Source organism: Oncorhynchus masou, chromosome 1 (genome assembly GCF_036934945.1).
Source record: "Oncorhynchus masou masou isolate Uvic2021 chromosome 1, UVic_Omas_1.1, whole genome shotgun sequence".
NCBI lineage: Eukaryota > Metazoa > Chordata > Actinopteri > Salmoniformes > Salmonidae > Oncorhynchus > Oncorhynchus masou.
Window position 1 is genome coordinate 73577860 of NC_088212.1, and position 14775 is coordinate 73592634.

A 14775-nucleotide genomic window follows, 5' to 3' on the forward strand; every position below is an offset into this window, starting at 1 on the left:
AGTTCATGATAAATTACAATTATAATATTTGTATCTGCCATGTCCATTTCAGTGTATTTGTTAATCATTGAGGGTCACTGATGAAATCTTTGTGAAAATAGAGACATGCTCTGGAACAAAGCTGGTGCCAGGCTATCCTTGTTGTGACATCACAAGAGAAGCATGGGGAGAGAGACCAAAGAGGAGAGGATGGATGCCCCTGCTGTTAATCAATGGAACATGACAGTTTGAATGAGGATTCAATTGAACATACTATGCAACTCTATTGAGACCGGAGGTGAGACGAGTAGGCTATGTATAAGTTGACACAGATAGATAATATGCATAAAATTAGCATACAGCTAGGCTTTTGAACATAACCACTCATTATTACAGAATGCAGAATTACAGGCGTACTGAAAAATATGCACAGACATACAATGTTTTGATGAGCCTGACCACACCTCCACACAAGCAACCAATGAGAGTATGGTTCAAAGTACTGTACCAGCTTCTTGGTACAGACTTTGAACAGAGTGAGTGAGACAGACAGACAGACAGACAGACAGACAGACAGACAGACAGACAGACAGACAGACAGACAGACAGACAGACAGACAGACAGACAGACAGACAGACAGACAGACAGACAGAAAAAGAGAGACAGAGAGATGAACTAAGAAATTGTAACAGAGGAATTGTAACTCAGGTATTTGAGTGATTTTGCTTTCCTAGATTTTCTCTTTTTTGGCACTCTTATTAATTTGAAAATATTAACTTTAGGCTCAAAGTGAGGTCAATAGCAATAGATTTTGTAATTTCAAATATCATAGATTTTGCTATATCATTATTAACTTTACCTGAGATGTGTAATGGGTAGCAACAGGGTTCTGCTTGACCAAGTAGAAATAAGTAGCCTCAGCAGTTGCACTCAGCATCGATGTGATGAGCCCTGAAATGCAGCAAGGAAAACATAAGCATCATTGAATACCTGATCTGTGTATACATTTATGTGGTAGGTTCACTGGGTGAGCAATGATGTGTAGTTAACGGGGGTGAATTATGTTAAGTCAGGTTTACCTGACAATCATAACACTCAAATCTGAATGTGCAAGGCAGGTAGGTGGTGGAATGGGTATAGTGTTACGTGGAAGTATTTATTCATGATGTATTAACAAACTAGATGTGGTAAGTCTCTCCATTACCACATGTAATCCATTCCTGGCAATGAAAAATACATGAGCTCATACTGTACATATAAATGAAAAGCAGACATTGAGTAGACAGACCACTCCTGTGCCTTCTCTTAGGTACTATTCTATGACCAAGGTCCCCCCCTCCCCCCCCACACACACACACAGTAGATCCTTTTATAAAGACAACAAAGTGAAATATTCGGTCAAAGATATATTGTTACATGCCTGCAAAGAGAGAAGGAGTGCTGTGAGCTGACATAATAGACCTCAAACAGAAAAACACCCATATTTCTAATCACAGTATTGGATGTCCCATCTCCCTCTCTCTTTCTCTGCTTTTTCTTGCTCCATTCAAATACAATGCACACACACACAAATCAGGAGAGATCTGGGAGGAGTAGGAGTAGAGGAAATAGAAGAGTTTGGGATAGAATTAGGGTTGAGAGAGGAGTGGAGGGGAAGGATTGATGTGATTGGTCCAGAAGGAGGGTGGCTGTACAGTCATATTCTTCTGAAAGCATGGCTCAATGAATGAACACTCTACATTTCAGGTAGCCAGCCAACACAACACTGAGGTAAATGCTACTATGCCCAGGGATAAGCCAAGTACTTTCCACGCACAGATGTTTCTCAAAGCTTTAACTGAGTGTCAGACTACTGTTCTGATATGGATTTGTACTCTGTTCTTTTCCAGTTCTCCTGAAGCTGACTGAAACTGACAGTTGAACATTGGCTGGTTGACTGAGGTATTCTCCATACATCTTCCACTAATCCATTGTTTTCCTTGCAGATCACGTTTACAGATACACAGACAGAGAAACTGCCAAGGTAACTGTGTCTCAGATAGATGGCTGACAAGCAGATCAGGTAAGTGCAGATAAGGATATTGATGGAAACAGATGAATCTGAGAATATTTTATCACATTTTTTAATTGATGTTCCAGTTTGAGTCTTGAACTAATTCCTCCACCATTTTCCAGCTCTCTCGTTCTTGTTTTTATATTTTTTTATTGATTGGTCATTGTCACCTTTTTGATCCCTTCTCACCCTTCTCTCTTTCTCTCCCTCTCAGTTTACCTGCCAAATTGATCAACGGGGGAATTGCTGGATTGATTGGTGTGACATGTGTATTTCCTATTGACCTAGCCAAGACCCGTCTCCAGAACCAGCAAAATGGTTCCCGTCTCTACACCAGCATGTATGTACAACATTGTTCAACACACACATTTAACCATTCTCATTTAGAAATTCTAAAACAAACTTGCAGTTTGCTTGTAGTATCTGCTTACCTCTGGTTGATTCTCTGAGGTCTTTTCACACTAATCCTTTGTGTTCACAACACAGGTCAGATTGCCTTATCAAGACCATCCAATCAGAGGGGTACTTTGGCATGTACAGAGGTAGGGCAAAATTGTGTGTGTGTGTGTGTGTGTGTGTGTGTGTGTGCGTGCGTGCATGCGTGTGTGCACACAGGTTTGAGCATGTTCTTTGTTTATGACTCTGTGTATCTCTATTTCTTTAACCATTAGGTGCTGCTGTGAACCTGACTCTGGTCACTCCAGAGAAGGCCATCAAACTAGCTGCCAATGACTTCTTTAGACAGCACCTGTCCAAGGATGGGTGAGTAGTGCTCAGAGGCGTCTTTCAAAACACCTACCTGTCAAATACAATCCTACACCAGTCGTAACTGACTGGTACACCAACCTCTTGCCCACTCTGATCTCTTTGAATAGATGTACTTGAAAGATGTATTATATACTATATCAGCTTTAACTAACTTCTTGTTTGGATTTGATATACATATCACAAATAGGATTCCAATAATATCTTCACTATGTGCTGGGATCTAGTGGTAATTTACATTTACATTTAAGTCATTTGGCAGACGCTCTTATCCAGAGCGACTTACAAATTGGTGAATTCACCTTATGACATCCAGTGGAACAGCCACTTTACAATAGTGCATCTAAATCATTTAAGGGGGGTGAGAAGGATTACTTTATCCTATCCTAGGTATTCCTTAAAGAGGTGGGGTTTCAGGAGTCTCCGGAAGGTGGTGATTGACTCCGCTGTCCTGGCGTCGTGAGGGAGTTTGTTCCACCATTGGGGGGCCAGAGCAGCGAACAGTTTTGACTGGGCTGAGCGGGAACTGTACTTCCTCAGTGGTAGGGAGGCGAGCAGGCCAGAGGTGGATGAACGCAGTGCCCTTGTTTGGGTGTAGGGCCTGATCAGAGCCTGGAGGTACTGCGGTGCCGTTCCCCTCACAGCTCCGTAGGCAAGCACCATGGTCTTGTAGCGGATGCGAGCTTCAACTGGAAGCCAGTGGAGAGAGCGGAGGAGCGGGGTGACGTGAGAGAACTTGGGAAGGTTGAACACCAGACGGGCTGCGGCGTTCTGGATGAGTTGTAGGGGTTTAATGGCACAGGCAGGGAGCCCAGCCAACAGCGAGTTGCAGTAATCCAGACGGGAGATGACAAGTGCCTGGATTAGGACCTGCGCCGTAGAAGTATAAATGTATGTAGAAGTATAAATATTTTGTAAACCCACAGTATGGTTGATAGGACCAATCCCACAGGCCCCTGCAGCATTATATGCATGACATATCTGGGCTATCTTTAGCATCCCTCAACATTTCCATGGGGACCAACAACATGGCTGATAAATTATTGAGTGACCTACGCTATTGAACTGGTGAATTATTAACATGTTTCTAAGACTGTGTGAGTGCGTGTGTGTGTGTGTCTGTGCTTGTTTCTTTATGTGTATCACTAATGGTATGTGTATTGTTTTATGTGTGTTTATGGTCATGGCCTATGTGTTTAGAAACAGAGAGTTTTATGTTGTATGCCTTTTGTTTAATGTAGGGAAATCACTTAAGATAACACCAGAACATCCAGGGAAATGAGCAAAGTCATTGAACCAAAATAATTATGACATTTGTTCTCTCTCTCAGTCAGAAGCTTAGCCTGCTGAGGGAGATGCTGGCGGGTTGTGGTGCTGGGACATGTCAGGTAAGATCAGTTTGGGTATCAGCCTCAGACAGCTTTCTACTACCATCTTGTGGCTCAACAGTAATTATGCACAATAGTTTTGTGTCTGCCTGGGTATTTGAACTCTTCTGAAACAGTCATACAGTCTCTCCATCTCTTTGTCTCCCCATCTCTCTGTCTCTCCATCTCTTTGTCTCTCCATCTCTCTGTCTATCCATCTCTTTGTCTCTCTATCTCTTTGTCTCTCCATCTCTCTGTCTCTCCATCTCTCTGTCTCTCCATCTCTTTGTCTCTCCATCTCTTTGTCTCTCCATCTCTCTGTCTCTCCATCTCTTTGTCTCTCCATCTCTCTCTCTCCATCTCTCTGTCTCTCCATCTCTTTGTCCCTCCATCTCTCTATCTCTCCATCTCTCTGTTTCCATCTCTTTGTCTCTCCATCTCTCTGTGTCTCCATCTCTCTGTCTCTCCATCTCTCTGTGTCTCCATCTCTTTGTCTCTCCATCTTTTGGTGCAGGTCATCATCACCACTCCCATGGAGATGCTAAAGATTCAGTTACAGGATGCAGGGCGGATAGGTGAGAGATGGGTAGAAGAAGGAGAGAGGAGGTTGTATGTTCCCCTGTTCCCAGTCAATGTTTCATGACTAACCAATATCTTGTCAGCCAAACAAACACAAACAGATCACAGAGATCTGATCAGTTAGAACCCGTAACAACCAGAATTGTTATTGTATCAATGTAAAATAGTTATTTTATTACTTGACTGATGATGTCACACTGATGATCCTGACGATGTTGTGTGTGTTATGACACATGTAGAGGCTCAGAGGAAGCTGATGTCTCAGGCTGCAGTTAGGGCCCCTGGGGGCCCAGTGGAGTTGAGGTCCCATACAGCAATGCAGCTCACCCGGGAGCTGCTGAGGAGCCAGGGCATTGCAGGGCTCTACAAGGGCCTGGGGGCCACACTCCTGAGGTACAACTGCAAGAAGACACAATGGAAACCTTGCAAGAACACACACAAATAAAGATGATTCACATTAGATGGCTCATTCTTCTGTTTTCTTAGGGACGTGCCATTCTCCATAATCTACTTCCCCCTGTTTGCCAATCTGAACAGTCTTGGTGGCCGTGGGGCTGATGGCCCCGCTCCCTTTTATGTGTCCTTTGCATCAGGCTGCATCGCTGGCAGTACAGCTGCTGTGGCAGTTAATCCTGTGGATGGTAAGGACAGTTGTGTGTGTGTATACAGGTATGAGTGTGTATACAGTTGTGTGATTTCTCCGTGCATCGGCAAGACAGTACAGCTGCCTCCGGTAAAGACAAGGGGTGGAGGTCTGTGTCTATTTGTCAATAACAGCTGGTGCACAAAATCAAATAATAAGGAAGTCTCAAGGTTTTGCTCACCTGAGGTAGAGTATCTCATGATAAGCTGTAGACCCCACTATTTTCCAAGAGAGTTTTCATCTATATTTTTTGTAGCCGTCTATTTACCACCACAAACCGATGCTGGCACTAAGACCACACTCAGTGAGCCGTATAAAGCCATAAGCAAACAAGAAAATGCTCATCCAGAGGCGGTGCTCCTAGTGACCGGGGACTTTAATGCAGAGAAACTAAAATCCGTTTTACCTGTTACATGTGCAAAAAGAGGGGAGAAAACTCTAGACTACCTTTACTCCAAACACAAAGACCGCATACAGAGCTCTCCCTCATCCTCCATTTGGCAAATCTGACTATAATTCTATCCTCCTGATTCCTGCTTACAAGCAAAAACTAAAGCAGGAAGTACCAGTGACTCTCTCAATACAGAGGTGGTCAGATGACACAGATGCTAAGCTACAGGACTATTTTGCTAGCAAAGACTGGAATATGTTCCGGGACTCATCCAGTTTCATTGAGGAATATTACGTACATACCCCAACCAGAAGCCATGGATTGCAGGCAACATCCACACTGAGCTAAAGGGTAGGGCTGCCGCTTTCAAGGAGCGAGACTCTAACCCGGACGCAAATAAGAAATCCTGCCACGCCCTCAGATGAACCATCAAACAGGCCATGTGTTAATACAGTACTACGATTGAGCCCTATTACACCGGCTCCAACGCTCGTTGGATGTGGCAAGGCTTGCATACTATTACGGACTTCAAAGGGAAGTCCAGCCGTGAGCTGACCAGTGACACAAGCCTACCAGAAGAACAAAATTACTTATATCTGTGCTTCAAGGCAAGCAACACTGAAGCATAGATGAGAGCACCAGCAGTCGATGTGACTAAGACCTTTAAAAAAAATTGTTTACCCCCTTTTTGATCTTGTCTCATCGGTGCAACTCCCCTACTGGCTCGGGAGGTGAAGGTCGAGTCATGCATCCTTTGAAACATGACCCACCAAACCGTGCTTCTTAACACCCACCCACTTAACCCGGAAGCCATCCGCACCAATGTGTTGGAGGAAACCTCACCAATTGTGCGCCGCCCTTTGGGATAAGCATGGCCAGTTCTGATACAGCCCGGGATTGAACATGGGTCCGTAATGATGACTCTGGCACTGCGATGCAGTGCCTTAGACCACTGTGCCACTCGGGAGGCCCATGAGTAGGATCTTTAAACAGGTAAACATTCACAAAGCCGCAGGGCCAGATGGTTACCAGGACGTGTACACCGGGCATGCACTGACCAACTGGCAAGTGCCTTCACTGATATTTTCAACCTGTCCCTGGCCGAGTCTGTAATACCTACATGTTTCAAGCAGACCACCATAGTGCCTGTGCCAAAGAACACCAAGGTAACCTGCCTAAAGGATTACCGACCCGTAGCACTCACGTCTGTAGCCATGAAGTGCTTTGAAAGGCTGGTCATGGCTCACATCAACACCATCAGCTCAGAAACCCCAGATCCACTACAATTTGCATACCGCCCCAACATATCCACAGATGATGCAATTTCTACTGCACTCAACACTGCCCTTTCCATCCTGTACAAAATGAACAATTACGTGAGAATGCTGTTCATTGACTACAGCTCAGCGTTCAACACCATAGTGCCCTCAAAGCTCATCACTAAGCTAAAGACCCTGGGACTAAACACCTCCCTCTGCAACTGGATCCTGGACTTCCTCACTAGCCGCCCCCAGGTGGTAAGGGTAGGCAACAACACATCTGCCACGCTGATTCTTAACACGGGACATATACTTAGTCCCCTCTGTACTCCCTGCTCACCCATGACTGTGTGGCCATGCACGACTCCAACACAATCATTAAGTTTTCAGACGACACAGCGGTGGTAGGCCTGATCACCGACAACGATGAGACAGCCTATAGGGAGGAGGTCAGAGATCTGAAAGTGTGGTGCCAGGGCAAAAGGGAAAAGGAGGGTCGAGCAGGAAAAGGAGGGTCGAGCATTCCCCATTCTCATCGACGGGGCTGTACTGGAGCAGACTGAGAGCTTCAAGTTCCATGGTGTCCACATCACCAACACACTATCATGGTCCAAACACACCAAGACAGCCGTGAAGAGGGCAGGACAATGCCTATTCCCCCAAAGATTTGGCATGGGTTCTCAGATCCTCAAAACGTTCTACAGCTTCACCATCGAGAGCATCTTGACTGGTTACATCACTGCTTGGTATTGCAACTACTCGGCCTCCGATTGCAAGGGGCTACAGAGGCTAGTGCGTACGGCCCAGTACATCACTGGGGCCAAGCTTCCTGTCATCCAGGACCTATGTACCAGTCAGTGTCAGAGAAAGACCCTAAGTCTTATTTTTCTTAAAACTACATTGTTGGTTAAGGGCTAGTAAGTAAGCATTTCACGGTAAGGTCTACCTGTTGTATTCAGCGCATGTGACAAATAAAATGTGATTTGATTATGCCTGCCATGTGCCCTGTAAGCCTATTGATACAGTATGTGTGTCATAGTGATTAAGACCAGAATTCAGACCATGACACGGGGAAGTCAGGAGGAGACCTACGGCGGAGTGACAGATTGCATCAGGTAACCTCTCCTTCTCACTCTAACTCTTCCACTGCTTCCCTCCTGATTTTGACAGGCCTTTTCTGATCGATTATATCCATATTATCTGATGGTAGAACATTACAACATCTACTGGTACTATGAAATAAACGGAGAAGGCCTTTTAGGCTAGAATATACAGTACCAGTCAAAAGTTTGGATACACCTACTCATTCAAGGTTTTTTCTTTATTTTTTACTCTTTTCTACATTATAGAATAGTGAAGACATCAAAACTATGAAATAACACTGTTTCACCTGTCCTTGTGATTGTCTCCTGCCTTTTGCCTGCCCCTGTTCGAATTAATAAACTGTTGTTACTTCGACGTTGTCTGCATCTGGGTGTAGCCTAAAACATGATACCTATGGAATCATGTAATAAACAAAAAAGTGTTAAACAAATTCAAATATGTTTTATATATTTGATTCTTCAAAGTAGCCACCCTTTGCCTGACCTCAACCCAATTGAGATGGTTTGGAATGAGTTGGACTGCAGAGTGAAGGAAAAGCAACCAACAGGTGCACAGTATATGTGGGAACTCCTTCAAAAAAAGCATTCCAGATGAAGCTGGTTGAGAAAATGCCAAGCGTGTGCAAAGCTGTCATAAAGGCAAAGGGTGGCTACTTTGAAGAATCTCAAATATATTCAGATTCCAAGAACACAGGATGAGATGTTACTATCCTTTGTGCAAGCACTTCCAAGAGTTAATGAACAGTGAGCGTGGTGAAATTTGGGGAGCGCATCGTCAGTAGTGTACCTTTGCTTCCTAGGGTGTTTCGGCCTTTCACACTATACACTCTCCCCAAAGGCGGCCAGCGACAGGGTGATCAATCCTACGCTTGCGTCCCATTCCCAATTAGTCATAGGAGTTGCCTTGTTGTTGATAGCCAACATCCCATGGGACTATGCATGGCAGGGGCGTCCTCCTCCCTGAGTCAAGCATTGTTGACCGCATACCTCCTGGCCCATACCTCCGCATACCTCTCACTTCGGGGCCCAGCTGGGGTCTTTCCTCTTCATCCAGAGCCACTGACTGCCGCCTCTGATACAGCTTTGATTGCCGAACGCTGGCTCTGGCCCTTAATTCCCAGGTCTCTAAGCAGTCTGGTTGTAGATGTTGCCACAAAACCTCTGCAGCCCACCTCCACTGGTCGGACTTCTGTGTTCCAGCCATGATGCCGTGCTTCGGCAGCTAGATCAGCATAGCGCAGATGTTTTCGCTCATAAGCCTCATCTACTGAGTTTTCCCAGGGTACTGTGAGCTCAATGATGAAGACCTTATTGAGTGAACTGGACCAGAGCACCATGTCAGGTCTTAGGGTGGTGGTTGCGATCTCCGGAGGAAACACAAGTTGCCGGCCAATGTTAGCTAGCATTTTCCAGTCGCGGGCCAAGCGCAGCTGGTCTCGCTCTAATGGTGTAGAGCCGCTCTTCGGTGGTTTAACCCCTTCGTGGACAAAGTTTGTCCGTAAGGAGTGTGATGCTGCTGTGGGTGGTAGGGAGTTGGTGGCAGCTCGCTTGTCCTCCAGGGCGGACGCAAGGTTTTTAAGGACTTGGTTGTGATGCCAAGTGTAGCGTCCTTGGGTGAGGCTTGTTTTACACCCTGTGAGAATGTGCCTGAGGTTGGCTGGCATGGAACAGAGGGCACAGTCTGGATCTTCACCATACCATTGGTGAAGATTAACTGGTGTTGGAAGGACGTCATATGTTGCTCTGATTGAAAAGCTCAACCGCCTCGCTTCCATGGCCCACAGATCCTTCCAGCTGATCTTCCTCTTCTCCACACTGTCCCATCGAGTCCACTGTCCCTGTTTGGCAAGAGAGACTGCCTTGGCCCTCCTTGCAGCCTCCTCCTGATGGCGTACTTCCTGCACTACCATCTTCCGCCGCTCTGGTGCAGTGGCCTTACTCCAAGCAGCACGGCTAGTTAGCCCAAGGCCTCCTCTCCCTTGCTGAACATGACCCACAATGTCAGCATGTCTGAGGGCTGCTGTTGCCTCCTGGACTGCTTTTCCTGGCCTCCATTTGCGCCCAGTTGCCAAGGTCGGCGCGTTGTTGCTCACCACTGGGTCTCGAGATTCATTCAGTATCATCTGGAGCCTGGTTTTTGCACACTTGAATTCCTCTGTTAGACTGGTGAGGGGCAGCTTGAGGACACCATCTCCATAGAGGCCTATGGTGGTAAGGCATCGTGGAACTCCGAGCCACTTCTTTAAGTAGCCTGTGACTCCTCTTTCCATTTTCTCCACTGTTGAGATTGGAACCTCATACAGTGCTAAGGGCCACAACACCCGGGGTAGGAGACCAAACTGCAGACACCAGGCCTTTAACTTTCCAGGTAGCTGGGTGTTGTCGATGGACTGTAGGCTACTACTGATGTCTTTGCACAGCTGTTGCACCTGGTCTTTGTCCTTCAGGCTTGCATCATACCACCTTCCAAGGCTTTTTACCGGCTGCTCAGACACTGTTGGGATTTGGTCATCTCCGATGAAGAATTTCAGGTCAGAGAGTACTCCCTTCACAATCGAGATGCTGCGTGACTTGGATGGTTTAATCTTCATACGGGCCCAGCTGATGTTCTCCTCGAGTTTTCTGAGCAGTCTCCTGGTGCATGGGACAGTGGTGGTCAATGTTGTAATGTCGTCCATGTAGGCTCTGAGTGGAGGGAGGCGGAAACCAGAGTCGACTCGCTGTCCACCAGCAACCCATTTTGAGGATCTGATGATAACCTCCATTGCCATTGTGAATCACAACGGAGAAATGGTACATCCCGCCATTATACCTACATTCAGGCACTGCCATGAGGTGGTGAACTCTGAGGTTGTGAAGCAGAACTGCAGATCCTGGAAGTACGACTTCACCAGGTTTGTGATGGTGTCCGGTATGTGGAAAAATCTGAAGGCAGACCACAGGAGTTCATAGGGCACAGAGCCAAATGCATTGGCGAGGTCGAGGAAGACTACATGGAGGTCCCTTTTCTCCACCTTGGCCATTTGGATCTGGTGCCAGATCATGCTGGAATGTTCCAAGCAGCCAGAGAACCCTGATATTCCTACCTTCTGTACAGATGTATCGACGTACGCATTCCTTTGCAGGTACTCGGCCATCCTCTGGGCAATGACCTTAAAGAAGATTTTACCCTCGACATTCAGTAAGGAGATTGGGCGGAATTGGCTGATGTTCACTGCATCCTTCTCCTTAGGGATCAGGACCCCGCCTGCCCTACGCCACACTTTGGGTATTATCTTCTTCTGCCAAGCTGTTCTCATAAGCCTCCAGTGGAACCTCAGGACGTCTGGTGCGTTCTTATACACTTTGTACGGGACTCCATTTGGCCCCGGGGCTGATGCTGTTCTTGCCCGTCGAACTGTGTTTTCCACCTCTTTCCATGTCGGAGGGCTGATCTCAATATGATGTTCCGGGGGTTCAATGGGTGGGATATCTGATGGGATGGCCAGATATTCATGTCGCTTTGAGTCAAAGTTTGTTGTTCTCAGGTGCTCCTCTAGGTCTTTCTTTGTTGTTTTTAGAGCTCCACTTTTTTCCTTTGTGAAGAGACTTTTAAGGAACTTGAAGGGATCTTTGTAGAATCGAGTTCTAGTTTGTTCTTTCTTCCTTCTACATTTCCGTAGGTTCTCTGCTCTACGGAGGGATGCCAACCGGGTTTTGATGTCAGCCTGAAGTGCCTCTATGCCCTCCTTTTCCACTTCCGAGGCCTTCTTCCACTGTTTCTTAAGCTGCCGCCTTTCTTGAACGAGGCGCTTGATTTCTTGTTGCCTCCTGGAAACTGGTGGGGTTGGAACCTTTCTCCCGCCTTTTGCCTCTTCCACTCCAAATCTTTCTGTCCCGTACTCATAGATGATGTCCCCCATCCTCTCCGACTTCTTCTCCACTGTGCCTCGAAGTCTCTCGAGGGTCAAGGTAAGGTCAGTATTCACTGTTTCCCACAACTTCTTGTCACTGGCGCCAGGCCACTTCACATACGGTCTGTGCCCTGGTAGTCTCCTCTCGACTGCAGGTCTGGGAGGCTGGGTGAGTTCCACTCCTGTTGTTGGTTCCACCTCAGTTGCTACTTCGGTGCTTGAGTTTATGTCCTCCATGACAGTGGTACTGATGCACTGCAAACTATGGTTTGCGTCCAGTTGCTGTGCTTCATTCGACTGATTTGATCGCTTTCGCAGAAAGTAATCAATGCGAGTTCTCTGTCTCTCTTTACCCAAACACCCCTTTTTCCCCTGGTGGATCCTCAGCCAATGGTGTGATGTAACTTTCCTCCAACCACAGACACATACCTGCATCTGTTTGTGGCCCACTGTTGCAGCAGAACTTGTGACAGTTGCTGTGGTGTTCTCTTGTGCTGTGCTCTCATTACTCGTAGTCGTTTCCAGTCCAGTCGTTACCATGTTGTCAGCCGATGAGTCATCTTCCGCCCCCGCTCTCGCAGACTCTAGGGGTATTCTCGTATGTTGACTTTCTGTAGCTAAAGCGGGTGTTTCCAACATACTGTGAAGCATGGGAAACTACAGAAATGGGAAGCTACCCCATGACTGTCCCAGTGGAGTCTATTCCCTCCTGTCAGCCGTCTCTCCGTGCCGCCACAAGGACTTTCCCCTGTTGTCAGCTGATCTTTCTCAGCAGTCACTGGACAAGTCCAGATATTCAGATTCCAAGAACACAGGATGAGATATATTTTCATTTGTTCACACTTTTCTGGATACTACATGATTACATGTGATATTTCATAGTTTTGATGTCTTCACTATTATTTTACAATTAAGAGTAAGAATAAAGAAAACCCTTGAATGAGTAGGTGTGTCCAAACTTTTGACTGGTACTGTAGATACACCCCTATATCACAACCCTCTTGTTTAACAGGAAGATTCTGCGCCAAGAGGGTCCCTCTGCTTTCCTGAAGGGAGCGTACTGCCGTGCTCTGGTCATTGCTCCCCTCTTTGGCATCGCACAGGTGGTCTACTTCCTGGGAGTGGGAGAGTTCCTTCTCAGCTTCCTGCCTCAACAGAACAACTAGTATTGCACTCTCACACACAGCCCACATTGGAGCCAGGTAATCTGTCACTTTCCTTTCAGACACAGCCCACATTAGCCTAAGCCCTAAGGAGTTAGTCAGAGAGAGACAGAACGGTGTGTATGTTCTAGACCAAAGTTTGTTCTCTGCACCTGTTGAGGGTGTTCTGATAGGTCATCATTTATTATATCCCCTACCTGAGATGAATTACAGTAAATATAAACATTTAGGTCTTTTTTAAAACTATATGATAATAATTCAATATCATTTCAAGTGTACTTTTAGTTGTGCTTTATCAAGGTTTAGTCATGGAATTCTCTTTATTGTTTTTACTAAGATCATGCAATCATGATATATAAATCTGTCAAACATGACTGTACTGTAATATCTTCTGTCTGTATTGATGCTATTTTTTGTTGTGGTTTTGTGGCTGTTTTGCACAGCTTCTGTACCTCTTTCCAAATGGTGTTTCCCTCTTCATCCATAAAGAAGCTTTAGAATTGCATTCTTCTTCCAAGAATGCATTGAGAAATTTCATCACAGTGATACTAAGATCTGATCTGAGGTGTATTCACTATTCAGGATTACCAAAGATAACATAAGATGTTGGCAGATGTTGGAAACGATGTACTCAAGCTGTGGGCCTTGAAAGAGTCAACATTGCCTGCAGAAAACGTCACTGGTTGGTGACATTGGTGACTACACACCAAACACAATTAGTTCCCCAGCCACCATGTTGGCACCATTTTGTAACTAGATGTCAGTTCAGGGACCTGCGTGAATTTGTCCAATAGAAACTCTCACTTTTGTGGGCAAAATGTTTGAAGTAAACGGTTTCTGTTAGAAAACATTTTGCAACAGACAAAACATTTTGCAACAGAATCTGCGTAATGAATACACCCCACGGTTCTGAGAGTGGCAATTCACTCACAGCACTCAGCCAGAGTCAAGTCATCAAATCAAAAGGATAAAAACTCACCCTTGACATTTGTGCAAGCCCATCGCCATTATCATTACTGAAAGGTACATTTGTAGACCCTGTATGACCCTGTATCATAGTAACCTAGATTCTATATTGTGCTGGTTCTTCCCTGGACCGTTATTCCCTCTTTTCAGGAGAACACATGCACGTCCAAGCACTTTTATGTCGCCACCCCTCTTCCCTCCCCTGTAGATATGGTGGGTGTTGGGTTATCAGTTTGGAGTTGTGAATATGGATGTGCACTGAAGGTGTAAAACAGACTGACAGCTATTGTATTATTCATTTGAGGTAAAAATAAGAACAGATCAAATGTATTCCTCTCGTGTATATTGCTGTCTGAAAAAAATGAATGGGATTGTGCTACCTGTGTTGCCTTATGATTCTTTCTCTGTATTTGTGTGACTGCCTTTGGTGTGTGGTTTGTCCTCATTCTACCGTAACAAGTCTCAAGGAAATCTGAAGATTTCCCCTACTGTGGTAACCAAGGAAACAATGGAGGGATTGTTTGATGCATTTGCTTCACCAAATTAATCTATCTCAGTATCTCGCTGTCTCTGTCAGCCTGTCTCATTCCTAAGGAACCATTGTCATGTGTCC

General features: G+C 45.7%; 1 protein-coding gene across 2 annotated transcripts; it reads left to right on the plus strand.

Annotated features, from left to right (window-relative positions):
- Positions 1 to 1696: 1696 nt before the first annotated feature.
- On the plus strand, positions 1697 to 14541 carry LOC135550301 (mitochondrial glutamate carrier 1-like). Of its 2 annotated transcripts, none has more exons than XM_064980983.1 (11): positions 1697 to 1750; positions 1870 to 2042; positions 2248 to 2373; positions 2520 to 2575; positions 2705 to 2795; positions 4129 to 4186; positions 4680 to 4740; positions 4984 to 5137; positions 5231 to 5385; positions 8077 to 8152; positions 13046 to 14541. In XM_064980983.1, the coding sequence occupies exons 2-11, from the start codon at positions 2023 to 2025 to the stop codon at positions 13197 to 13199; spliced, it is 951 nt and encodes a 316-aa protein (XP_064837055.1). In that variant the 5' UTR covers positions 1697 to 1750; positions 1870 to 2022; the 3' UTR covers positions 13200 to 14541. The 2 variants fall into 2 exon arrangements, with proteins under 2 accessions (XP_064837055.1, XP_064837046.1); XM_064980974.1 differs by having other exon boundaries at positions 1720 to 1750; positions 1966 to 2042.
- Positions 14542 to 14775: the final 234 nt, after the last annotated feature.

Bases quoted from the DNA above. Each gene is read 5' to 3' on its own strand.
- LOC135550301 (XM_064980983.1), top strand. From the start codon at position 2,023: ATGGCTGACAAGCAGATCAG. The intron at 2,576-2,704 runs GTAGGGCAAAAT...TTTAACCATTAG, and splicing joins GTACTTTGGCATGTACAGAG to GTGCTGCTGTGAACCTGACT. The intron at 5,386-8,076 runs GTAAGGACAGTT...TGTGTGTCATAG, and splicing joins GGCAGTTAATCCTGTGGATG to TGATTAAGACCAGAATTCAG.